This window comes from Vicugna pacos, chromosome 6, assembly GCF_048564905.1.
Source record: "Vicugna pacos chromosome 6, VicPac4, whole genome shotgun sequence".
Lineage (NCBI taxonomy): Eukaryota > Metazoa > Chordata > Mammalia > Artiodactyla > Camelidae > Vicugna > Vicugna pacos.
The window spans coordinates 33,225,417-33,250,891 of NC_132992.1; the positions used below are offsets into that span (position 1 = coordinate 33,225,417).

At 55.3% G+C, this 25,475-nt stretch overlaps 1 protein-coding gene across 1 annotated transcript; it reads right to left on the reverse strand.

Annotated features, from left to right (window-relative positions):
* Positions 1 to 4,117: 4,117 nt before the first annotated feature.
* Positions 4,118 to 23,760, reverse strand: LOC102527540 (myosin-7). Its single transcript, XM_072962848.1, has 38 exons — positions 23,560 to 23,760; positions 23,123 to 23,266; positions 22,672 to 22,828; positions 22,484 to 22,511; positions 21,755 to 21,863; positions 21,580 to 21,672; positions 21,418 to 21,481; positions 20,923 to 21,021; positions 20,575 to 20,678; positions 19,801 to 19,939; positions 19,573 to 19,691; positions 19,305 to 19,454; positions 18,860 to 19,030; positions 17,954 to 18,263; positions 17,610 to 17,677; positions 17,178 to 17,265; positions 16,416 to 16,533; positions 16,147 to 16,270; positions 15,732 to 15,868; positions 15,226 to 15,481; positions 14,345 to 14,587; positions 14,019 to 14,195; positions 13,076 to 13,221; positions 11,886 to 11,976; positions 10,791 to 11,180; positions 10,515 to 10,641; positions 10,214 to 10,332; positions 9,244 to 9,440; positions 8,501 to 8,684; positions 8,175 to 8,340; positions 7,924 to 8,048; positions 7,070 to 7,378; positions 6,633 to 6,836; positions 6,389 to 6,514; positions 6,021 to 6,296; positions 5,025 to 5,120; positions 4,776 to 4,910; positions 4,118 to 4,253 (listed from the first exon to the last, which is right to left on the reverse strand). The coding sequence occupies exons 1-38, from the start codon at positions 23,758 to 23,760 to the stop codon at positions 4,236 to 4,238; spliced, it is 5,808 nt and encodes a 1,935-aa protein (XP_072818949.1). The 3' UTR covers positions 4,118 to 4,235.
* Between the last annotated feature and the right edge of the window lie 1,715 nt (positions 23,761 to 25,475).

Here is a 25,475-nt window from a genome sequence, read left to right on the forward strand (position 1 = left end):
ATCCTACTGCCCCCACCCTCTGCCTAAATTTGGAGCCCTTCCGGAGGGACCCTCCCTCCCACCTCTTCCCCCTCTCAGCTCCTCCTCCCTTGATCCCTTGGCTCCAGAGGTGACAAGAGGACAGCAGAGCCTCCTGATTTGCCCATGAAAGGTCTGTCGTACTAGCCCCTCTGGCCCCAGGGCCTTTTTTTAGTCCTTGGGCACATTCCTCCCCTCCAAAGGACTGATGGGCAGATAGTGGGAAGACAGGACCTCTCATACCACCTCCCCCGCCCCAGCAGGCCCTTACCTTGGTTATTTTTAACCTGAAGGGTGAATTGAGCACACTGGGTGAGGGTCACCTTCTCCTGCAGGCCAGATGCTTGTCCCCTGCCCCCCAACCATGGGCTCCCCTCCCCTCTTCCCTACCCCCTCCTTTCCTCCCTGGCCTGTCCTCACACAGCCTGGAGTCTGAAGGTGCTGGTGACTGGGAGCTGGAGCCAGGATGCCCAGGGAGGGGCTCTGCTGCCTGGGTCCTTGACTCAGATTCCCTTTGTCAGGAAAAGAATTTCCATGCTGCCCCCTCTCTTTGTGGTCCTGATTTCCCTCTGCTCCCCAAGTCTCCAAGCAGGGGGCCTCCTGGGAACTTGAGGCTGCGCTACTTTGGGGACACATTTGGAGTCCCCAGCCCCTCCCCTGATGCTCCCGATGCAGTGGCCACTGTCCAGCCTCTCAAACAGGGGAAGGGATTCCCCCAGGCCACCACAGCAGGTTTGCACTCAGACCTGCAGTCCAGCACCCTCACATAAGGACTTCACCACCACAGGTCCATGCCCATTCTTAACTACACACAGGCAGACTTTTCACTTACACACTTAAGCTTGCAGATTTTCCTACTTGCTGTTATGCAGACTGAAACACACATTTGCATGCAGAAGCTTTTACCCTGCCACTGCCACCCTCTGCTCCCAGTGTGGGCAGAGTAGGGATGGGGAGAGTCAGGAGGCGTTAATCCCAGGGCCTGAGGCAGGAGGGGGTGCTGCTCCCTTCCGCCTCTCTGGGCTGCCAGAGGGTGCAGGTGCTCCTGAGGCTGGCTGGGGCCCAGGCAGGCCCAGGGATTTACACCAGCTGGGCCCCAGGCTGGCATTCCACAGGGCTGGGGGTGGGGCTGGGGCTCTGCAGTCCCCCCGCCCCAGGTGGGACTCCGCTGCCCCCTCCCAATCCTCATGGGGCTCATACTCACATGTCCTTCTTCATGGGTGTCCCCAAGTGCCCTGGCCCTCAAGGCCCCCTTCCCCAGCCTCTGTGATGCCACCTCTTAGAGGCAGTAGGTGTCAGGTCTTCAGCAGGCCGTGCCTGTTATGACTAAGTGGACATTGTGTTCAGGAAACAATGCCAGGCTTCCCTGCCCTGGCTTTTCCCCATACCCTCACACCCAGCTCCCCACCTCCCATCCCAACTCCTGTCACCTCTCAATATAGCTCTAGAGTGTGGAGGTGGGTAAGATGGACAGGGGTCAGCTTCTCTGGGTAGGAGAGCTTTTCACCAAATATGTGGCCCTTCCCCCAAGGTCCCCAACTCCGTAGGACCCTCCACTGCCCCATTACTGGTGTCAGGAATACACATGTGTCTTCAGGGGACTTGTACCTCAAATCCAGTGTCCTTGAGGGGACCTGAGTCAACCCCACATTCCCATCTCCAGCAGGTTCATATGCCAAATCATTACCCCTAGAGGATGCAAGCTACCTGTCCCCAGCTCCAGGGCACTCAAGGACTCAGTGTGCAAGCTAGGGGTTAGTCCGTGGCCCAGTGCGTCACCACCTGCTTTTCATTGCCCTGGGGACGTGATAAGGGGCCCGAGAACACCAGGTCAGGTTGGGTCAGGCTTTGTCCTCAGGGAACCCTGTGTCCTGAGTGGGCTGACTAGACTTGATGTAGGTGGGGTGAGGGGTGAGTGGTAGGCAGGCAGGCATTTCCCGCTGTCTCCTATGGAAGGAGGAGGAGGGAAGGGGTTAACTTGGTTCCAGGGCTCTGCCCCCCTGTCTGGTCTGGTTTGCCCTCCTCTCCTTTTCCTAGGCCCCCTCCTCTCCCCAGCTCTCACTGTCCTCCCTCAGCTGCCTCCCAGAGCAGCTCCTCATTCTGCTAGAAGTCCTGGAGGGTGAGGGTGCAGACGGAGACTCCTACCACAGGTGAGGGGACGAGGAGTCAGGGCAAGCCTCCTTGGCACCAGGTTGTCCCTCTTTTGCTTGGCTCCTTGTGTGTCTGTCTGTCGCTGTGTCTGTCTCCCTTTCCTCGGCCTGGTTCCCTGTCTCAAAGTCGGACCTGGCCTCTGAGTCTCCCTGGCACTGTGTTTCTGCCCATCCTGGGGTCTGACATGCCTCCATTTCTCTAAGCCTGACCTCTCTTCACCCTCTGCCTGTCCCGTCTCTGCCTCCACGGTCTTCATCTACCTCACTTTCCTGGTTTTGCTTGCATCTGAAGGTGATCCAGGATTCTTCCCTTCACCCAGTATCACCCACCTCCGCTCTTCCAGCTTCTCCATCCAGGGCTCACCCTCCCTGTTCCTCTCCCATCTCCTCTCAGCACCCTCTTTCTGGGACTCAGCTGCCAGGCCTCTCACACCCCTGTCTGCTACACAGTAGCTACCCATTCTCTCCGCATCTCTTCTGCTCTGGGAGCTTGGATTCTCTGGGCATCCCCCGTGTCTCCCTTTTCAAGGATGTCTGTTTGTTTCCTCCACTATCTCCTGATTGCTCTCCAAGTCCATCCCAGGAAGAAGAGTGGTACTAGGTGGGGAGAAGGGAGGAGGGTATGAGAAGAAGGGTGGGATGGCCTGTGGGTCTATCCGAGGCCCCCTCACATCTCTATCTTTCCTCGCTCTTGATTTCCCTGGTCACCATCCTCTAGGTTCTTGAGCCCTCTCCCTCTCTCTCCACTGCCCCCTTCTCCGGACTTTCCTTTTTCCTTTCCTATTTCCTTTCTCCTCTCTCCCTCTCCTCTTGTTGTCTAATAGTGATATCCCTTCCTTCCCCTTCTGGATAGGCCCTTGCTGGGGCTGCTGCATTGGGAGCTCAGAGCCTAGAGTGGCGGGAGTGGCTGTGTGGTGGGTTGGGGGAGATTCAGGTCAGGGCTGAACCCGGGATTCCGGGAGTCCCCGCAGGAGGCTGGCAGTCCCCCTGCCTCCTAAGCCTCTGCTCTCTGTGGCCCACCTTCCTAGGACTTCCCTAAGCAGTCCAGGTGTGGCGTGACTCCTGCGGGGCTGGGCTTGTTTGGTTGGAGGGGTGCTTGCTCCTTCCTCTACTTTCCAGCCCTCCAGTGACCCATGCCCTCCCTGCTACCTTCCCTCCCCACGTCCTGATCACACGTGACTCTCCCTAGTCCATCCTCTACTTGTCTCCCCTCCAGATGGCCTGCCTTAAATTGGCCAAAGAACCCCTATCTTCCAGCAAGTCTGGATGAGGAGGGTCTTGGGAACGGAAGCTACCGTGGGAAGAAATGAGGGAGAAGGAGTGCCCTGGACCAAGGGTCAGGCCCCGGGAGGAGATGAGGAGGAGAGAAGGTGGATGAGGGTACAGTTATCCTGGTGGTGCCGGGGAGGAGGTGCTGGCCTCTGGGTGTGGTTGGAGACAGTGGTGACCATGTCTGGAAGGGAAGTGCGCTACAGCTGTAAGTCCTTGTGCCCTCTCAGAGACCTGTCTCAGACCGGGACTGGGCGGGTCATTACCCCGCCTGCTCAATGGGTCACGCCTCAGAGGGCATCCCTACACCCTAAACCTCCTCACGGCCCAGCCCCAGTATTGTCAGTAGTGAGAGATAGTGTTGTCAGTTCTGGGGTGTAGGTCCATAGCAGATGGGCTTACGTGTTCTAGGAGAGCCTTAAGGGTTTCCCTAAATCTCCTTTAATCCCTAGTGTCTCTGCGCCAGGGAAAGGCCTGGCGGGAGGTGGTGCCTGCTAAGGGGGAGTTAAAGGAGAACATGTGTTATTGCTGCACTGGGCATGCTCAGAGTCTCACTGCCTCCCCAGGGTCTGGCATCCTCCTCTAGGGCCCCGCCTCCCTCTCTCCTGCCCCCGCCCCCATGTCTATGTTCCCATGTTCCTGTGGCTGGCAGGCCATGAAAAAGAGTCTAGAGGCAGGTTCTCACTTCAAGGAAAATTGCTTTATTCTGCTTCCGCCATAGGGGCTGCTCTCCAGGCTCCAGGACTGGGAGCTTTGTTGCACCCTTAGGATGGGACAGATCAAGACGACGTGGCAAATCTACTCCTCGTTCAAGCCCTTCTGAAAGGAAACAAAGTCCAAACTAGCCCAGAGAGGTGTGTGTTGGGTAGGGGTTGGCACAGACAACAAAGGGGAGACAGGCACCAATGCGGGGAGGAACACTGTGTGGCCCAAGGGAGGCCCCATGGTGATGGGAGATGGGTCCTAGGGGTCAGTGTGGAGAGCACGTTCTGAAGGGTAGGGCTGTGGACTCAGCTGGAGGGAGGCTGCCTGGGTGAGGACAAGGGGTGCTCTGGGAAGTGCATCTTAGGTTCAGGGTACAAGGTTGTAGGCCTAAACTAGGTGGAAGATAAGTGGAAATAGCAGTTGGGGAAAACTGGGATGCAGTGGGTATATATAAACTGGCATCTTCCAGGGTGGGATTCACAAAATAATTGGAAGTTAGAGCTGGAAAAACCTTAGAAATCACGGAGGACTGAGTTACAAGTTGTGGGGAATGAATGAAGGGGAGGAATCCTGGTGTGAGGAGCTCTATCTGAGGGGCACTGATTTTGGGGGGACATACTGGGGGCAACTCACCTTCGTGCCGATGTCGCGGCTTTTGGCCCGCAGCTTGTTGACCTGGGACTCGGCGATGTCTGCCCGCTCCTCCGCCTCATCCAGCTCGTGCTGCACCTTGCGGAACTTGGACAGGTTGGTGTTGGCTTGTTCCTCCTGCGGGGGTTCAGGGGACAGGAGGATGAGGTGAGAGGGGCTTCTTAGCCTCCCAGCCTGGGGACCAGCTCCCTGACCCCTCCTCCAGGCCCAGGCCCCAGCAGGGTCACTCACCGCCTCCTCGGCCTGGCGCTTGTAGGCCTTGACCTTCAGCTGCAGCTTGTCCACCAGGTCCTGCAGCCGCAGCAGGTTCTTCCTGTCCTCCTCCGTCTGGCGGTCGCAGGGGGAGGGGGCAGGAGTGAGTACGGCACCAGTCATAGGAGGCAGTGTGGCCCCTCCCCCACTCTTCATCTTTACCCCAAATATAACATCCTGATCTGATTCAACTTTCTCTTTCTCAACGAACACTTAAGCTCTCCTTACAATTTCTTACTAAAGAATGTATGAATATTTTTAATGGTTTGGACCAAGAGTCTAGGGAGCTGATGAGCCTCCTAAAATTGCACACAAAACTGCATGTGAGCACTGTTCCAGGGAGCAGGCCCTGGAGGGTTCTGGGGCCCCATGGAGGATAACCCCCTGCTCCTAGAACCCAGCACCTGCTGGCAGGAACTCTGGGACTGCAGGCCTGATAGGATTTCCTGGGCTGCTGGGAAATGATATAGACTTGATCAAGGTTAAGGACAAGTATATATAGAGGGACTGTGACTTTCTGGATTGGAACAGAAATAAAATCTAATTGATAATCTGATTCTAGAAGACACCATGACAGTTAAACTTTCTCTGAGTAACCAAAAAGTTCTAGATTTGTTTTAATGGCTTTGGTGTATTTTTGGTATATTTTGGTGGTGATGGCACCAGGCTTGGCAATATATTTCTGGTAACCTAGCTGGGTGAGCTCTGCTGGAGCTCTGGGTGTGTCCCCAGGGGACAGGCTGAGGTTGAAGGCTGAGGTGGAACTTGAAGGCCAGGAGGCTCAGAGTCTGGCCTCTGACCCAGGAGACACTCAGGGTAGACTAGGGCCAGGCAGAGTAGAAACAGGGCTGAATTCTAGCCCCTTACGCTAGAAGAGGCTAAGAGAGAACACTCCATTCCTCTGGAGTGGTTGTCACCCTGGCTTCAGGCCATGACACAGAGGATCCGGCCCCAGCGCAGCCGCCGCTCCCGCACCTGGTAGGTGAGCTCCTTGATGCGCCGCTCGCTCTTCCTCATGCCCTTGACCGACTCAGCATTGCGCTTCTGCTCGGCCTCCAGCTCGTTCTCCAGCTCCCGCACTCGCGCCTCCAGCTTCTGCAGCTGCTTCTTGCCTCCCTTGAGGGCGATCTGCTCGGCCTCGTCCAGCCGGTGCTGCAGGTCCTTGATGGTCTGCTCCATGTTCTTCTTCATGCGCTCCAGGTGGGCGCTGGTGTCCTGCTCCTTCTTCAGCTCCTCCGCCATCATGGCGGCCTGTGCACGGGGGCGAGGTGAGACCTGGTCTAAGTCTTCAAGCCCGAGGAGACCCTGGCTGGGAGCAGGCAGGCCAGGGCTGGGGGACTCACATCGGTGATGGCCTTCTTGGCCTTCTCCTCGGCGTTCCTGCACTCCTGCACCGCCTCCTCCACTTCAGTCTGAAGCTGGGACAGGTCTGCATCCATCTTCTTCTTCTGGTTGATGAGGCTGGTATTCTGAGGTTTGAGGTGGGCAGAGCAGGAAAAGCACTGAGCATCCACGAGCATCTCCTGAACCTTACCTGTGAAGTCCTGCCCATGCTTCCCTCCCAGACCACCCAGAGGAGCTGCTCACCTGGGAATGCAGCAGCTGTACCCGCTCGCTGGTCTCGATCAGCTCCTGCTCAGCCAGCTTCCGGGACCGCTCCGTCTGCTCCACCACTGCCCGCAGCTCCTCCAGCTCAGCCTGCAGCAGGTTGTTGCGCCTCTCCACGATGGCAATGTTCTCCTTCAGGTCGTCATTGGCACGGACTGAGTCATCCAGCTGGATCTGGGTGTCCTGAGGGTCAGGAGAGTGAGAGACGGAGATGGCCTCTGGCCCATCAGAAGGCTATTAGCTGAACTGGATGCCATGGCGAGCCCGTATGGTGGCTCAGGAGGGGCCCATGGTGGGTGTTTGCAATGGCTTAGGGGCAGGAGGGATCTGGTGCTGTGATGGGACACCCCCACCCAACACGGCCACTACCCTTCTCTGGGTGAGGTGACTTCCTGCTTCCAACAGTCTCCATGTACCTTCAGCAAGCTCTGGAGGCTCTTGACTTGTTTCTGGGCCTCGGTGGCCATGCGGTTGGCATGGCTGAGCTGGATCTCCATCTCGTTGAGGTCACCCTCCATCTTCTTCTTCACCCGCAGGGCCTCATTGCGGCTGCGCGTCTCCGCGTCCAGGGAGGTCTGCAGCGAGTCCACCACCCGCAGGTGGTTGCGCTTGGCCTGCTCCATCTCCTCGTCCTTCTCCGCCAGCTTCCGCTCGATCTCTGCCTTGATCTGGTTGAACTCCAGCTGGGCCCGGAGGATCTTGCCCTCCTCGTGCTCCAGGGAGGCCTGGAGGAGGGTAGGGAGAGAGGGTCTGAGGTAGTCAGGGCATAGGACGGGGGCAGGGGTCTGTTCATGAATTTTGAACACAAAGTGAGTTCAAGTAGTATAAGTGGTTCAGCAAAGAAGCAGAAGGAGGAAGAAAAAAAAGAGAATTTAAAAGGAAAAAAACAGGCCTAGGAGAAGGTGATTCAAGCTCTCACAGAGGAGAGCGAGCTATGAAGACAAAGAGGAAAATGAAGAAAAAAGTGTTGCCAAGGAAACAGAAGCAATTGGGCACAGAATGTGAAAATCAAAGGAGGCAGAGGTGGAAAGGGGGGCAGCGAAACAGGAAATCTTGTCTAAGATGTGATAGTTAGAATGTTTGTGTGAAGGGAAGTGAGTGACCCGATTATTCGTTCATTCTGTAATATTTGATGAGTGCCTACTATGGGCCAGGCACTGTTCTAGGCTCTAAGAATGGACCAGTGAACACGACAGACAAAGAGAGAAGAGAACAGGAACCACAGCCCAGAGCTAAGCTATCTCCCCCACCTCTGCCCCCATGTACGCACCTCAGCCTCCTCCAGGGCCGACTGCAGCTCCAGCTTCTCAGCCTCCAGCTGCTTGCGGACCTTCTCCAGCTCATGGATGGTCTTTCCACTGGAGCCCAGCTGCTCCGTCAGGTCAGAAATCTCCTCTGTGGGAGGGGCGGGTTGCTCAGTTGGGGGCTGCCATGGTCCAAAGTAGGGGGCACACCTCTAGGAACCCCTGGAAGGTATCACATGCAAACCCTGCCCCGCCCCTCCTGGCCTCCGGGCCGCACCCTGCAGGTTCTTGTTCTCCCGCTTGAAGGTCTCCAGGTGCTCCAGGGACTCCTCGTAGGCGTTCTTGAGCTTGAAGAGCTCGGTGCTGAGGGAGCGCGCCTCCTTCTGCGAGGACTCCAGCTCCGACTGCGACTCCTCGTACTTCTGTTTCCACTCGGCCAGGATCTGAGCGGCACAGGACACGGCTCACAGCACGTCCCACCTCCAGGGATGACCCAGGCCCCTCTCCTGGGCTCAGCCTCCTCCCAGCCCCTGAGGAGGATGTTCCTGACCCCAGCCCCCCCTTCTCTGCCCCTTGGCTGCGGCCCCCAAAGCCTGGGCTCACCTTGTCGAAGTTCCTCTGTTTCTTGTCCAGGGCCGCGGCGGCTGCGTTGGAGCGCTCCACATCCACCATCAGGTCCTCGATCTCGTTCTGCAGCCGGTGCTTGGTCTTCTCCAGGGAGGAGCACTTGGCATTGACGGCCTCCACGGCCTCCTCAGCATCCTGGAGCCTCTGGGCCAGCTTCTTCCTACCCGGGGTGGTAGTCGGGGACAGTGATAGGAGAGGGTGGGGAGGATGGAGGGTGTAGATTTGGACAAGGGGAGACAACGTGAGTCTTATAGAAAACAATCCTTGAAAACTCAGAAACATTGTCAGAGAAACTGAGGACAGGCCCCAGGGAGCTGAGAACCAGGCGGGCAGAGGGTCTTGATAGCAGAGTGTGAAGACCCACAGCTCCCCAAGCACAGGCCTTCCAGGTAGCATCCCTCGGACCTTGGGCCAGCCTCTCGGCTGCAGACCTGGAGGACACATGGCCTCTGAGCCCTCCGCTACCACAGCATCCTGCCCCAGGTGGGCTCACTCTGCCCTCAGACAAACCTTTTGTTCGTCTTATATTCAGATGAGAAACATAACGCGAGCAAAAAGCTTCCCTGAGAGGAGAAGGAGGTGGGGCCAGGGCAGGGTCCTCCTGTGTTGTCAACACCCAGCTAAGCACCCATCCCCTGTGCCGAATCTACTGAGAGTCACCTGAGCTGCGTCCTGCCCGCCCAGGGGCCCCAGCCACAGGCAGACCTCCCGGGACTCACTTGGCCTCCTCCAGCTCCTCGGTCCTCTGGATGGCGTCTGTCTCGTACTTGGTCCTCCACTGGGCCACCTCCGAGTTGGCCTTGGAAAGGACGCGCTGCAGCTCGGCCTTGGCCTCCGTCTCCTCCTCGTACTGCTCCCGCAGCAGGTCACAGTCGTGCCGGGCCGACTGCAGCGCGTGGGCCAGGGCGTTCTTCGCCTGGGAGAGGCAGCACCAGGAGGCAGGCTCAGCTTTCCCCGTAGCACGACTCCAGGCCTTGCCCGTCTCCGCACCCTAATTTCAGCATCCTCCCACGGCCTCACCTATCTCTAATAGCCCAGTGGATCCGGAACGGTAACTGAGTACTGTTAACAAAGAAAGTCCATACAGCCCTGCACTGTTCACAAAACGCTCCACGCCCACCCCCCATGCTCCTGCCTGCAGCGGGCGTTAGCATCCTCACCCCATTTTACAGGCAGGAGACAGAGGCTCAGGGAGGTTAGGCGATTTCCCCAAGATCACCAAGGCTGTAGGAGGCAGGCTAGGGTTTGAGCCCTGGTCTTTTTTGTGAGTCATATTCTTTTCCCTTTGTGATGAGCCCAGCCAAGTGCTAGGAATAGGATCCAGTTGAGTTTCTTTCTCCAGATTTCAGGTTGTTCTGCTAATCCCAGGACCACTTGTGCAGTTCCTACATCCCATACCGATGCCCAGCCAAGGCCATCGTACCTCCCTAGTTGATTGCCTCACCTCACCTCACGACCCCCTGACCCAGGTACCCTTAGTCCGTGCCCTTCAGAGACGGCACCAGAAAGGTGGAGGGCCTCAGCGTGGGGAATACATTTGGGAGGCATGTGGTAGGGTCTGGGCGATTATTTCTTCTGGAAAATGGGAAAATACTGTCTGTGTAGCAAGCCTCATTCTTGGGAAAGGAAGTGATGTGGATGCAAGGCCAGCCCGTGTGCTGGGCCAAGGGGCCTGAGTCTAGGCCTCACCTTGACCTCCTCCTCCAGCTGCCTCTTGAGGTCCTCCAGCTGCTGCGTGTAGGTGAGCTTGCCTCGGGTCAGCTGGGAGATCAGCGCCTCCTTCTCATCCAGCTGCCGGGACAGCTCACCTGGAGAGGCACCGAGGCACACTCAGCTCTCGAAGGTCAGTCCCTCCTCTCTACCCCCAACTCCTCCCCTAACCCTCAGGCCCTGTCTCTGAAGAGGCGTGTGTGTGTGTGTGTGTGTGTGTGTGCACGCGTGCTCGAGCCTGGGTGGCTCAGGAGGTCAGGGAGACGGGGGTGGGGCTCACCGTTCTCTGTCTGCAGCTTGGCCCGCTGGCTGGTGAGGTCGTTGACAGAACGCTGGGTCTCCTCGGCCTTGGTCCTGTGCTCATTCATCTGGTCCTCCAGGGTCCGGCACATCTTCTCCAGGTTAGCCTGAGAGAGGAAGGCGAGTCATACGATGGATGGAGGGGCTAAAAGGGTGTGGGTGGTGCAATTCAAGGAGAAGGGAAGAGAGGAGACAGGGACAGAAAGTGGAGGTGGCTGGAGGGGACTGGAGGAGGGGGCAGGAGAGCACAGCCCACCTTGGCCTTGATGATCTGCTCCATGTTGGAGGTGACATCATCCAGCTCCAGCTTGAACTCGCTCTTCTCCTTCTCCAGCTTCTGCTTCACACGCTGCAGGTTGTCGATCTGCTCGCCCAGCTCGGCCACGCTGTCTGCGTGCTTCTTGCGCAGGGCGGCCGCCGTGGCCTCGTGCTGCAGCGTGGCCTCCTCCAGGTCCCGCTTCATCTTCTGGAACTCAGCCTCGCGTTTCTTGTTCATCTCGATCTGCACAGACGTGGCCCCGCCAGCCTCCTCCAGACGCTCGCTGATCTCCTCCAGCTCCCGGGTCAGGTCTGAGCGCAGCTTCTCCACCTTGGCCCGGGCAGTGCGCTCGGCCTCCAGCTCCTCCTCCAGCTCCTCAATGCGTGCCTGGGCCGGACACAGGGGGCTCAGACCCACCGCCCCATCCCCTCCGTTGGAGCCCTCTCCCCAGAGCTCTAGAAGACTCCTGGCCTGTCTAGAATAGCAGTCAGCTTAGTTCCAGCAGTGGACAGGTAGAAACCAAAGGATTTGGGGAAGATGGTCTGGACAGCCGAGTGAGCCTGCCTTCGGGTCAGAAGATTGTACATTCTGTTTATTGGAAGGAAAGTGGTTGATGCTTGCTCTTGCAGAAGGACAGATAGACCTGTGTTCTAGAGACACTTTAGGCAGTTTTGTGGCAAAAATCATGGAAGTTAGAATTAGAGAGCTAGGTTCATCTGACCAGACAACGAAAGGCAAATGTGCTCTAGAGGTAAAAACTGAAGTCACAAACCATCAGGGCTGAAGGGGCCTCAAGAGCCACAGGGAACAGGGGAGGACATGGAGACCCAGAGATCGGCAGTGGACTCCCCACGGTCACCAGCTAAACCAGAGCTGACACACGAAGCCAGATTTCTGCCCCCAGACCCATGAGCTTCTCCTGATCTTTCCCTGTGTCATCCTTGCATCCCCAGCCCTGCTGGTGGTGCTCCGTGGGGGAACTGTGGTAGCGCAGCATCTCCCCTCACAGATGCAGGGCCAGCGCCTGCAGTGCTCGGAGAGGACAGCCTGGGGGAGGGCCGAAGAGGCTGAGGACCAGCCCAGAGAGCTTACCTGAAGCTCTTTGAGCTTCTTCTGCAGCTGGCTGGCCAGGGCCTGCTCATCCTCAATCCTCGCATTGAGGGCATTCAGCTCAAAGTCCTTCCTGCAGAGAAGGAGGGAAGGTCAAGCGAGGGAGGTCAGTTGGGCCCCTGGAGGGCCCACCAGTGGTTGGAGACGGTAATGACACAAATGAGGAGCAGATTTCATGAGAAAAACAGCTTCCAGGGCTGTTGTTGTGTCCCTGAAAGTGTAACATCTGCTGAAGGATTGAAACTCAAGAGGAAGTGTACTGGGACAAGCACTGTAGGTAGAGTGCCGGGACCTGGGCTCCGAGATGGTCTCCTCTTTGGTGTATAAAATGCGTGCGTGGGACTAGATGGTCTGAGAGGCCCCTGTTAGCTCTGACGGTCTTTAATTCTGTCACTGGTACTTTGGGCAATTTGGTAACCTTTCTGAGCCTTTGTTTCCTCCTTAGTAAGTGGGGTTGAAGTACCATTCTTAAAAGGTGGTTTGAGGGTCAGTGGGATCATATATTTGTTCATTCATCCAACGAGTGTTGTGCCTGGGAAAGTGCGATGAGTTCCTGGTGAGGATGTGGATCGTGACGAGTCTCGGGGCTTTAGGGTTAGAGTCCTTGCTTATCTGAACAGTGAACCCACAGACTCACTGTTTACCAAGTGTGGGAAGTGGATCTATACATTTTGGAAGGTCTTGCAATAAAAGTTGGAACCACAGGATCATCGAACAATCAAATGGCCCAGACCCTGCGCTGCTCAAACATGGTGGCTGAGTCATTTCTCTGTGGTCCTCGGGACTCCCTGTGAAGGACCTGAAAGGACTTTCCTGAGAGGCTTTTGTGTAGAGCCTTCCTCTGTGTGAAGCAACTGGTCTCCAAAGAGACTTGTGTATGAAGGGGGTAAGCTGTTATTTTCCATCCCTTGTGAATGCCCAGCAGGAAGAAAAGGCTCGAGAGATCCGGGTTAGACTTTTGCCAGGGAGGCCTGCGGGGCCCTGATGTGCGTGTCTGGGGGAGGAAAGCCCTCTTCCTGGAGGCTTTGCCCGCAGTTTTGCACCCACTCATTGAGGCTGCATGAGGCTGTTTCCTCTGAGGACGGATGTCTTGGGTCAGCTATTACCGCCATGGGCGCAACAGGCTGCTGGGCGGGGGAGGAGGAAGGGCAGTGGGGCGGGGAACACGCTACTTTTTCAGCCTCTCGTCCAGCTGCTGCTTGTCATTCTCCAGGTCCATGATGCTCTCCTGGGTCAGCTTCAGGTCTCCCTCCAGCTTCCTCTTGGCTCGCTCCAGATCCATGCGTACCTTCTTCTCCTGCTCCAGGGATCCCTCCAGCTGGTGGAGAGAATGACCAGCAATGTCCCATTAGGCCAAGCATCCTGATTTGGTTATTTGGGAGCTCAATCCCTCTGGAGTTGGGATATCCTAAGAGGTCTTGGGGAAGCATCCCCAGAGTTGACCAAATGTTAAGAGCACCTAGCATGTAAGGATGCTCAGTAAGTATCTGATAAATGAGTGAATGAATGTCTGTGGGACAAAACCCCAAAGCTACATTCATTCATTCTGCATCCTACAAGTACCTACTCGGGTCCAGGCCCCATGCTAGATACTGCAGACACAAAATTGAATAAATCCAAATTCCCACCTAAAGACAGCTGAGAGTGTTACAGCTGAGACAGATCCTTCGATAATGATAACACAGTGTGATAAAGAGTGATTCAGTAGAGATGTGCTCAAAGGACTATCTGTGGGAAACAATGGTCACTGAGGACCAGATCCTGGCTATAGCATTAGAAGTTCAAAGATTCTCCTTGAGGAGCCTCACAAAATTCCCAAGGAAATGTAACATCTTCTTATGAGATAACTCTCTAAATCCTATAGTTGATGGTAGAGATATATAGGCTTGAACCTAAAGTAAGGAAGCCCATCTCTACCGTTGAATATATAAACAAGATGAGATGCATAACTCATACTTGATCACTCTTCACCTTTTCTATTCCCCAGCTCCCTTCTAGAAAGGGTCAGAAGACGGAGCACTCTCCAGCTCCACCCTTCCTGACACACACACACACACGCGCGCGCGCGCACACCGATGGATACAGTCTATCCAGGCCCTGTGACAATCTACTCACATCGTCCACATGCTGCTCCAGCTTGACCTTGGCCTTGGTCAGGGTGTTGACCTTGTCCTCCTCGGCCTGAAGGTCATCCAGGGCCTGCTGGTGGGCCTCTTGCAGAGCTTTCTTCTCCTTGGTCAGCTTGGCGATGATCTCGTCCAGCCCAGCCATCTCCTCAGTCAGGTTCTTCACCTGTCGACCAAGAACCCCATCCCCTTTAGGTTCCAAGGTCACCCGCCTGGAGACAGCTATGGAGACCTCCAATGCCAAGGACCAGGACCACATACAGGTCTGGGAACCCTGAGGAGACTTTGGCTGGAGCCAGAGGGAGCTGCCCTCACCTTGTTCTCTGTTGCATGCTTCTCCTTCTCCACCTTGGCTAGTGTCAGCTCCAGGTCATCAATGTCCCTTTTGAGCTCAGAGCACTCATCTTCCAGCTTGCGCTTCTTGGCAGTGAGCTCGGCGTTCATCTCTTCCTCATCCTCCAGCCTCTCCGTCATCTCCTTCACCTTGGCCTCCAGCTGGATCTTGTTTTTGATCAGCTGGTCACAGCGCTCCTCTGCGTCAGCCAGGTTGTCTTGTTCCTGAGGGCAAGGTACAGAGGGGAGGCTGTTCGGTGGGTGGGCTGCTCACCCTGGCAGGTGGAAGGAGGGGTGAGCTCTGCCCTCACAATAGGAAGGGAGCTCCAGGATCTCCCCAGCTGAGAAGAACCTCAGAAGGATGTGGAGAGGAAGAATTTTAGGGCAATGTGATGGGAGCAATGGGGGATGAGAGCAGAGAGGGAAGGAACAAGAAGTCCCTTTATCTAGCCCCCTTCCTCTGGTCTCCTCCATCGAAGGGAGGGAACTGCATTTGTTGATGCCAGCACTTTGCATCTTTACATATTTACAACATAGTGAGATGGGCAGCTTTATTCCCTATCTAGAGATGAGGATGTTGAGTCTCAAAGATAATGCATTGTTTACCCCAAGGTCACAAAATTATTAAGCTGTGGATCCAGGTTGAACCCCTGTGGAAAGCCCATGTTTTTAAGTGAGTGCTTTCCCCCCTTTTCCTTTCCTTCTCTTGAAAGACCTCTTTTGAGATCTTTGCGAGTGTTGATTCTAGAATCCTCTACCTATGAGGGCACAAGATGGTGAGCCCCTGGGTGGGGAGGTGCAGGGTGTGTGGGAGATGTAAGCAGAGAAGGGCAGAAGAACCAGCAGCAGCCAAAGAGCCTCACCGCCTGCACTTGGAGCTGCAGGTCATTCTTCTCCTGCAGCAGGGACACCATCTTCTCCTCCAGCTCCTTGCGGCGAGCCTCAGACTTCTCCAGCGCCTCTTTGAGGCGTGCAAACTCCTCCTTCATGGTGGCCATCTCCTTCTCAGTCTCTGCACTCTTCAGCAGTGGCTTGATCTTAAAGAATAGCTTCATCCATGGCCAGTTCTTGACACTCATGAAGGCGCGAATGTTCCACTGGATTATCAGCAGGGAGTCTCTGTGGAGGCCCAGTGAGAAGAGCGGTGAGAGAGTCCCCTCCCTCCATCCCGTCCTGAGGCCCAGGCTCCTAGGTAGTGGCACTTTCCTTCATCTATCCCACACTGCGACAGCGAAGCTCACCCTGCGTCGGTATGTATGTTATGCTGCCCTTTGTCGTTTGGAGACGTGGTGAGTTTTTTCTACTTATGCTGCCCCCCGAATCAACCCGGGCCTCAGATATCTGGGAACCTCCTTTTGAGATGTCTCACCTGCGCTCCAGCAGCTTCTTGAACTCCATTCTGGAGAGCACACCCCGGGACTGAGCCTGAATGCGGGTGATGATGCGGCTCAGCCTCTCATCTCGCATCTCTTCCAGCAGCCCCAGCAGCCCCGCCTTGAAGAACACCTGCAGAGAAGGTGTGGGTGGACATGACTGGGGTGAGCAGGAGGGGGACGAGGAGGGGGTTATCTTAGGGAGGGTAACAAGGCAGGAAAAAAACTAGAGGAAGGAAGTCAGTGACAGCTGGAGCTGGGTTGGGGGAGCTATGCTGCATGGTCCACGGAGAGGGCTAGCATGTGGTTTAGTACTGTTCCCGAGATGACTGGTAAAAGGAAAGGAGCCGTGAGGTGAGGAGTCAAAAGACAAGAAAGCTTGTAATCAGCTCGTCTCCCGTCTTTCCTCACCTTGGTGTGGCCGAACTTGTACTGGTTGTGATCAATGTCCAGGGAGCCCAGTAGCTTCTCCGCCCCTTTCCTGCTGTCAATGAACTGGCCCTCGGGGATGGCCGCTGGGTTCAGGATGCGATATCTGGGGAGGGAGGTGCCCGGAGTCACCCATGTTTTGCGCTGATCTGCTCTGCCCACAGAATCCAAGGCCACCCGCAGACTCCCCTCCCACCAAGACTGCCCAGGTTCCCCCTGTTCCCTGAGCCCTGAGGCTCCCCGGTACCTACCGCTGCCGGAAGTCCCCGTAGAGGATGCGGTTGGGGAAGCCCTTCCTGCAGATGCGGATGCCCTCCAGCACGCCGTTGCAGCGCAGCTGGTGCATGACCAGGGGGTTGTCTATCACTCCTGTGACAGGAGGGGAGGCGAGAAGAGGGTGTAGGGAGAGCACAGAAGTAATAGCCAAGGGTTCTGGGTTCTGATCCTGGCTCTGCCATGTACTGACCCATAACTATAGCAAGTTAGTTAATAATGATCCTTTATGTTTTTCATGTTATATATTTAAGAGTAACCAAAAGGATTTCACAGTCCTTATTTTATATGGTCTATGTCTGTTATTATAGGTGGTACCCAGGGGAGATATAGCCCATTTTCTAGAGAATAAACTAAGCTCAGAGGGGTTAAGGGATTTGACCAAGTTCACTGAGCTGATCAGAACAGAGCCAGGCCTTGAACCCAGCACCTGAACTTCTCTATCTCCTTATCATTCAGAAAGAAATATACAACCCTTACATGTCTCATCGTGGGTTGTAAGGCACTTGTGAGGTTATGTCCATCAAAGTGCCTTATACATTACCCTGAGCTACACATTCCAAATTTAAGGTAGCACTGGGGCCAGGGTTGGGGGTAGTCTGTGAGACCCTATGCAGGACAGGAGGAAAAGAATGTGATCTGGAAACCTCCGTGGTGGGAGATCAGGAGGTGACCTTGAAGACCCTGTTGCCTGGGCAGTGGGTCCCAGCAGTGGGCAGGGCCCGACTTCTTGAGCTCACCTGGAGACTTTGTCTCATTGGGGATGATGCAACGCACGAAGTGGGGGTGGGTAGAGCGCAAGTTGGTCATCAGCTTGTTCAGATTCTCCTGTGGCCCAAAACACAAGGGGAAAAAGAAAAGACAGTGAAAGAAGGAGGGGCAAGAAAGGGAGAGGAGAGGAAGGAAGGAAAAGAGATGGAGAAAATGCAAGGAGCTAAAGAGAATGAAGGAGTGCTGGGGGAAGACACAGAGGAGGAGAGAATGGAAGGCAGGGGACAGAGAAGAGTGGTGAGATGGGAAAGGAGAGAGAGAAGAGGCCAGCAGATAAAAGGGTGAGAACAAAGACAGAGTAGAGAGGATCACAAATGAATGAGGAGACAGAGTGGGAGGAGTCCAGGATGAACAAGGCAGGGAAGGTGCAGGGCTGGGTAGGCACTGGGTCACACACTCACCCTGTGCAGAGCTGACACAGTTTGAAAGGATGAGCCCTTCTTGGCCTTGCCTTTCGTCTTATCAATAGCTGTGGGAAGAGAGTCAAGAAAAGGAGACAAGTGGATGTGTGGGGAGCAGGGCAGGGGGAGAGGAATCACAGAGTCTCTTCACATTCGGCCTCCAGGCCAGGGTCTTCACTGCAGGTGCCTCAGCTTCTACAGCCATTTCTACATTTCTACCTCACTGAGCTTGTAAACCTAGGGGCCCAACGTGAGTCAGAAGTGGTGGGGTGTAGCAATGACCTGCCTCAGAACCACAGCAGAAACCCTGTTCCTTAGTCCCTGGAGAACCGGTCTCTACTTACGTGCATCAAACCCGGCGTAGTTGGCAAACAGGCTGCTGAGCAACTTGAGGGAGGACTTCTTGTACAAGTCCACCACCGTCTCGTTGAGCGGGTCCTTGTTCTTCTGCAGCCAGCCCAGGATGTTGTAGTCCACGGTGCCGGCGTAGTGGATCAGGGAGAAGTGGGCTTCCGGCTTGCCCTTGATGTTACGTGGCTTCTGGAAGTTGGCGGACTTGCCCAGGTGGTTGTCGAACAGCTTGGCCTTGAAGGTCATGTCGGTGGCCTTGGGGAACATGCACTCCTCCTCCAGGATGGACATGATGCCCATGGGCTGAGGGTGGAGGGGAGAGCATCACTGAGCCTGTTTCATGTGGATGGAGATAGACACTGCTCTAGGCTCAGTATTTGCTAACAGAGATGGCTAAGGTATCAGGGTCAGTTCCGAGTCCAGTTATCTGTTGAGTGGCACCTGTTCAGGCCTCCCCAAAGCTTGATTTCATTTCAGAGGAACCTTTGTGAAAGTCTGGGAATGTGGGTGCTATAGGTGCTTTATACACCATTCCATCACCCAGATCCCTGAGATGCTGGGGTTCAAAATATGTGCACTCGTATGATTCCCCATCCAACCCTCAGACTTCCTGCTCCTTGGATGTGTGAACCAGGACTGCTAAACACACTGGTGTGGAAGGCCAGCCTTCAGGTGCCCATCCCCCATGTGTCTACTCTCAAGTCTCTGGGAACTCAGCTCTCCCAGGTACCACCCTGTCCTGGGTGGCCAGGATAACACAGGGCTGGAAACTAGATCTTGGGATTCTTCTGTCATCCAGATCATGGTCTCTAGAAGGGAGAGGGGCTACCATTTTGTCTGGGACGTGCATGCATGTGGGGTGTGAGTGGAGAGTTCAGGCAGAGGGGCCGAGGCAGCACCTTCTCGATGAGGTCGATGCAGGCCTGCAGGTCCATGCCGAAGTCGATGAACTCCCACTCGATGCCCTCCTTCTTGTACTCCTCCTGCTCCAGCACGAACATGTGGTGGTTGAAGAACTGCTGCAGCTTCTCATTGGTGAAGTTGATGCAGAGCTGCTCAAAGCTGTTGAACTGCGGGACAGGGAGGGCGGGAGCGGGTCAGGTGGGCAGGTGTCTGTGTGGCCCACGGGGTCAGCCTGGGGCTGTGTCCAGCCCAGCAAGGAGTGTGGCTGGTCCCTCCCCTGTCAGGGCGGGGAGGGAGAGCCCCCTGAAGACACATGACTGTCTCCATCACTGCTCAGCCCACCGCCTTTCCCGCCTGGTCTGTAGCCAGCTCAGCCAGGGATGGCTGCTCGTGCCACCAAGTGATTTACTGTTCTCCTGCCCCCAGGGCTCCCCTGCTCACATCAAAGATCTCGAAGCCAGCGATGTCCAGGACCCCTATGAAGTACTGGCGCGGCTGCTTGGTCTCCAGGGTGGCGTTGATCCGCGTCACCATCCAGTTGAACATCTTCTCATACACTGCCTTGGCCAGTGCCCCTTTGGCATACTCCACCTGGAAGGTGGAGCAGAGACCCGGATGAGAGAGTTGTGGGGAAGAGTGAATACCGACGCTCCTACTCCACCTTGCCAGCCCCACACCCCACTCCTTTGAATGTCTGAAGATGACTCGCCTGCTGGACGTTCTGCCCCTTGGTGACGTACTCATTGCCCACTTTCACCCGAGGGTGGCACAGCCCCTTGAGCAGGTCGGCTGAGTTCAGTCCCATGAGGTAGGCAGATTTGTCAGCCTCTGGAAGGAAATGGCAGGGAGCAAAGTTGGTAAAAGGATGCCTCCTTTGCAGATGGAGGCCTCAGTGACTCCACAGCTGGCCCCAGCCCCCAGCATCCTTGACTCCCACCTTCGGTGCCATCAGGCTCCGCCTGCTCCTCTCGCTGCTTCAGCTTGAACTTCATGTTTCCAAAGTGCATGATGGCGCCCGTCAGCTTGTACATGGAGTTCTTCTCCTCTGACGTGAAGCCCAGCACATCAAAGGCGTTCTATAGGAGGGCCCCGTATCGGTGGACCCCAGAAAAGGGAGTATGGCAGGTAAATGAGATCCCTCTTCAGCTGGTGAGAGATCTTGTCTCCTGAATCCCTGTGGGTTCTGAGATTCCCATCCCCAGTGGGGAACTCCAAAGCAAAGATGGGAGGTCCACGAGCAGGGTATAGATGGCCTCAGCCCTGGCATCAGTGGTCACAGCGGTTCTCTGAAGCTGCTCAGGGTTACCCATTCATGTTTCCTACTGTTGCCCCTCTTCTAGGCCCTACACTTGCTTCCCCACCTGGACCTTCCATATCTATATCTGTTCTTTACCTAACAGCCTGCTTCAGCCCCATGACATCTATGTGATCCCACCCCTGCCTTTCCCTTGGTGATGCCTTATTTCTTGGTTTGTGTGCTTCTCTGTCCCATGGCTTTTGGCTCTCTCTGGTTTGACTGAACACCAAATATTGGCCTGCTCTGTCTAATCAAACCTGTATCCCAGCACACGCTGGTCACAGGGCACATTTTGGCCCTTGGCAAGGGCCATACCACTTAGAACAGCAGATAGCCAGTGTCTTAGCTCTACTCTTGGACAGTGAACCCATACCAATTGCCCCTCACCTCTCAACTGGGTCCTCATACACTTACATCAGTGGCCATGAGCTCCTCAGCATCATCAATTGAGGGCACAGTGGTCTCTCCTTGGGAGATGAATGCATAGTCATAGGGGTTGTTAGTGATCAGCAGCATGTCTGGAGGGAGAAAGACATGGTTAGAATGCTGGTTAGACATGGTTAGCCCCTGGCCCTCCCTGGGGCTGCCTGCTGCAGCACATGGCCTGCAGGAGAGCACATGATAGGGCTGAGTGGGGTCCTACATCCTGCAGAACTGAATCCAGCAGTGCCAGAAACCCAGGACCTGTCAACAAGCAGCCACAAGCAGAGGGGACCAGGTTGCCATGGAGATAGTTGGTCTCGGTTGGTAGCTCTGACTCACCCAGCAGCTCAGGCTTTTTGTTAGACAGGATCTGGTAGAAAATGTGATAATCTCGCTCTGCTTTCAGCTGGAAAATAACTCTGGATTTTTCCAGAAGGTCTGTGAATAGTAGGGGAGAAGAAAGAGGAAGAAAAGGTTGGGATTTAGGCATAAGGAGACAGAGAAAAATGAATGATAAATGTAGTAAGCAAAAGATGGAAGAGGGAGAATCAAGAGAGGGAGAGAGACACATACACAGACACACAGAGATGGAGCTGGAGACAGAGTCTCGGAAGGAGAGAGATAATCTCTGAGAAAAGTCACAGAGAAAGACAGACATTCAGAGACAGAAATGGAGAAAGACCAGAGGGAATCTAAGAGAGAGACAAATATACAGACCTAGTGACTCAGGGGCAGAGACGTAGAGAAACAGAGACAGAGGAGAGAGAGGTTGAGATGGAGACAGTGAGAAGAGGGTGAGCTCAGCCTGAGCCCTAGCAGATCCGTGGCACTCACAGGTCTCTATGTCTGCAGATGCCAACTTTCCAGTCGCCCCAAAATGGATTCGAATGAATTTCCCCTGGAGAGATGGAAAAGAGTAGTGATGAGTTGAGGGAAGGCTCATATTTGACACCATCCCCAGTCCAAATCCCAAGTCCAAGGTCAGGGACCACTCACAAAGCGAGAGGAGTTGTCATTCCGGATGGTCTTGGCGTTGCCGAAGGCCTCCAGAGCTGGGTTGGCCTGGATGATCTGGTCCTCCAGGGTGCCCTGCAGAGGTCAAGGAGGATGGCAGGTGAGAGGCCCCCCTCTCCTCTTTGTGGTGCAGGCCCTCGGAGGACAGCAGGCCTACCTTGCTTGGGGTCTGCTCCTTCTTGCTGCGGTCCCCAATGGCGGCAATGACAGCAAAGTACTGGATGACCCTCTTGGTGTTGACCGTCTTCCCTGCCCCAGATTCTCCGCTGTTGGGATAGTTAGGCTCATTAGGCAGGGAACAAACATTGCTTGAGACTAGCAAGCCTCAAGTCAAGAGAGATTGCCTAGTTTGATTTGGCTGTGTGAGCCCTGAAGCAAGAAACTGCCAGGTAACAGGTATTCCAAACACAAGGCTATACTCTGACCTACAGAGGGTCAAGGGTAGCAACCAGGAAGGACGCCTCAAGAAGGTTTGGATTTGGGCGGGTGGAACCTAGCCTTAGCAGGGCAAGGGCAATCAGAGGAGATGGGCCTCGGCTGTTTTGGAAGAGAATGGGTGGGGCTGGAAGAATGGGGAAGGTTTCCAAAGGGAAAGATGGAAGAAAATGAAGAGGTGAAGAAGACATGGTGATCCTGGGCTTGTAGATAAATGAGTGATGAGCAGGAGAAGCATGAGTGAAGGAGAAGGGGAAGGGAAAATAAGAGAGGGATGGGAAGCAGAAAGGAAAGGAGAGAGCAAGGAGAAGGTCAGGGTGAATGCCAGAGAAGAAATCAGAGCTGGCATGAAGGTGGAGGGAAAGAGAACTGTGGGTCTGTGCTCAGAGGCTGGGGGTGGGGCTGGGCTCGGGGAGACTCTGAAAGAGAATAGAGTAGAAGCCACACTCACGTGATCAGGATGGACTGGTTTTCTCTGTCTGTGGGAAGAAAATGGGGAGAAAAAGTCAGGAGGTGTACAGGATGCTTTGTCTGGCTTCCCCACACACCCTCCTTGCCTCTCTCTGGCAACTCCCAGCTGCCTGAACCCCACGGGGGGAGGAAGGGCCCCCAGGAAACCCTTCTCTTGGGGCCTGTCACCTGTCAGCATGTACTGGTAGGCGTTGTCAGAGATGGAGAAGATGTGGGGCGGCGCCTCACTCCTCTTCTTGCCCCGGTAGGCAGCCACCACCTCGGCGTTGTACACCGGCAGCCACTTGTAGGGGTTGATGGTGACGCAGAAGAGGCCCGAGTAGGTCTGGGGTGGGGAAAAGGAGAAATGAGTTGCCAGTGATAAAGGGGGAGAAAAAGGCCTTAGGAGAAGAGGAAGAGAGAGGAAAACATATCAATGCACTAAATCTGACTAACCCCAACTCTCGAGTACTAGAGCTGAATCAAGGATGCTTACGTAGACTAGGGTTAGGTCATTGGACTAGGACTGAGTGCTGCACTGCCTGGGCACAAAGAACGAAAAGTCTGGGCTCCAGGCAATGGAAACACACAGAGCAGGAAGCCACTAGAGTCAGAGGGATGCCCCAGGTGCCGCACTCACATAGATCATCCAGGAGGCGTAGCGATCCTTGAGGTTGTAGAGCACCGCAGGCTCGTGCAGGAAGGTCAGCATGGCCATGTCCTCGATCTTGTCGAACTTGGGCGGGTTCTGCTGCAACACCTGGTCCTCCTTCACGGTCACCGTCTGCAACAGCCCACGTGCAGGCCATGCTGTCAGCCCCCCTCAGCAGAGATAAGGGTTTAGGCAAGTTATAGGACAGCAGTGTTTGAGAGAGAAGATGCCAGGGTCCCGGAGAAGATAGACCGGATGTTGGGAATGAGAAGCACTATTGGGAGGGAGTAGATCCCCACCCAAAAGAAGGGACAACTGGACCATTCTCAGGGCTGTGTGGAGTGCATCCTGGTGGCACCCCTCTCTGTCCACCCCAGGTGTTGGGGGCCTCCAGGGTGGCCTCTCACACTAGCCCAGCCACCCACCTTGCCATGCTCGGTCTCGGCGGTGATTTTACCACCCTCACGAGACAAAACTTTGGCCTTGACGAACTCCTCTTTGTCATCAGGCACAAAGACGTCCTTCTTGAGGTCAAAAGGCCGGGTCTGGGCCTCCAGCCGCTCCTTCTCTGTCTTGCGCAGGTAGGGGGCGGCCTCCCCAAACGCCGCCATCTCCGCGTCCGGCATGGCTGCGCCTGCAGCAGGTGGGAAGAGCGGCCGGCTGCCCTCCATGCTGCTCCCATCCCAGGGCTCTCTCCTTCAGCAGGAGCACCGTGCTCAGGAGTCAGGAGGGGCCACCGAGAGTCCCTCATTCCTTGAGCTTATTGCCCAGCCTGAGAACAGCCTACCAAACCTGCCAGGGCAGAGGGGGAGGCTAACTTCTGTTCAGGCTGGGGCTCTCCTGGAGGAGGGAGGAGTGTCCCAGGCTTCTCGAAGGAGCAGAAAGGTACCAATATCCACCTCTGACCCTCATCCCTCCCTGGCCCCCTTACTAGTCACAGGTAAGAACTCCTGGTCACTAAGCCATTAGTGCTTAGCGACCAGGGCAAAGACTTCCGTGTCTTCCCAGATCCTCCCAACACCCATCTTCAGCTCTCCTTACCTTGGTTTCTTGAATGTGCCTGCGAGAGGAAAAACTCAAGCTGGCAGGGGCCTGGAGAGAAGGAAGGCTGCATCAGGCCTATGTCCCTGCCTTGCCCTGGCTCCCTCCTTCACTGCCCCTCCACCCTGAAGCCTGAATGCAGGTAGGGGTGGTGATTGCCCTCTCTGGTCTCATCCTCTGGCTTTTCAAACACTCTTTTCTCCCCCACCCCCCGACCTCTGCACTCCCCAGCACAAGTTCTAATAGTTTCCTGATGTCAACTCAATGAGCCTCTTACTCCTCACTCTGGGGGGAGGAGTGGCCCCACTCTTGCTCATATCCACCTAGTGAAGCGTGCCTTCTTTGAGCCACCTGAGATACAGCTAATGGTCACAGTGCTGGGGCTTTCCAGCCTACAGAGCACTTGTATGCACATTCTACTCAATCCTCACCCCATTCTACAGATGAGGAAATCAAGGTTAACAGGCTTGCTTGTCCAAGAACACATAACAATGAGTGGTGGAGCCAGGACTTGAAGCCAAGACTCCTGACTCCAGAGCCAGTTCTCTTCCATCCTGTCCCCATTTTATAGTCAGTTGTGGTGAACATTGTCAGAGAGGAGACCCTGTGGGCATCTTCTCATAGACACACCTATTACATAGCTGAACCCTCTTCATGACAGACGTGCACATTTCACACGTGTACAGCATAAGTACACTGTCGAGTATACGAAGACAGGAAGAGCTGTACCGCATGCCTGTGCCTGTGAAAAGCTTCTGCAGGGTGCACACACACTGCGGCGGTCTCGACTCCCGGAAGCACACACAAGCCCTCTCCACACGCGTGGACATGGGTGGTTACACACTGCAAACCTCACAGAACTAGCTTTTAAGCACACACTTCCTAAGTAATCGTTCTCTGCCATCCTTTTCCCCCTCCCTCCCAATGGACCTCTTTGTCCTCAGATATGATCATAAACATGCCTCCCACTTGATATTTCTTGTCTTAGGCAGTGAGGTACATACCCTCCCTCCCCATGCATTCAGACCGTGCATGCTGTATACAACACACACACAGACACACAGACCCAGACACACAGACACACAGACCCAGACACACACACACACACACACACACACACACACACATCCTTTAACGCATTCTGGTCCCACATGCTCAGATACAGATATCTGCCCCTGTAACACATGAGCCCCCCACGCCCATGGCACATACAAGTGTGTTTAGACCTGCCCATGTGTGCTCAGTGACCAGACCTGGTACTTTGCATGAAGCCCTGCATGCAGCTTGCTGTTCCTAGAGG

Bases quoted from the DNA above. Each gene is read 5' to 3' on its own strand.
- LOC102527540 (XM_072962848.1), bottom strand. From the start codon at position 23,760: ATGCCGGACGCGGAGATGGCGGCGTTTGGGGAGGCCGCCCCCTACCTG. The intron at 15,482-15,731 runs GTGAGACATCTC...GGGCCTCCACAG, and splicing joins AAGAAGCTGCTGGAGCGCAG to AGACTCCCTGCTGATAATCC. The intron at 11,977-13,075 runs GTAGCGTGTTCC...CCTTCTCTGCAG, and splicing joins CTGGACGAGAGGCTGAAAAA to GAAGGACTTTGAGCTGAATG.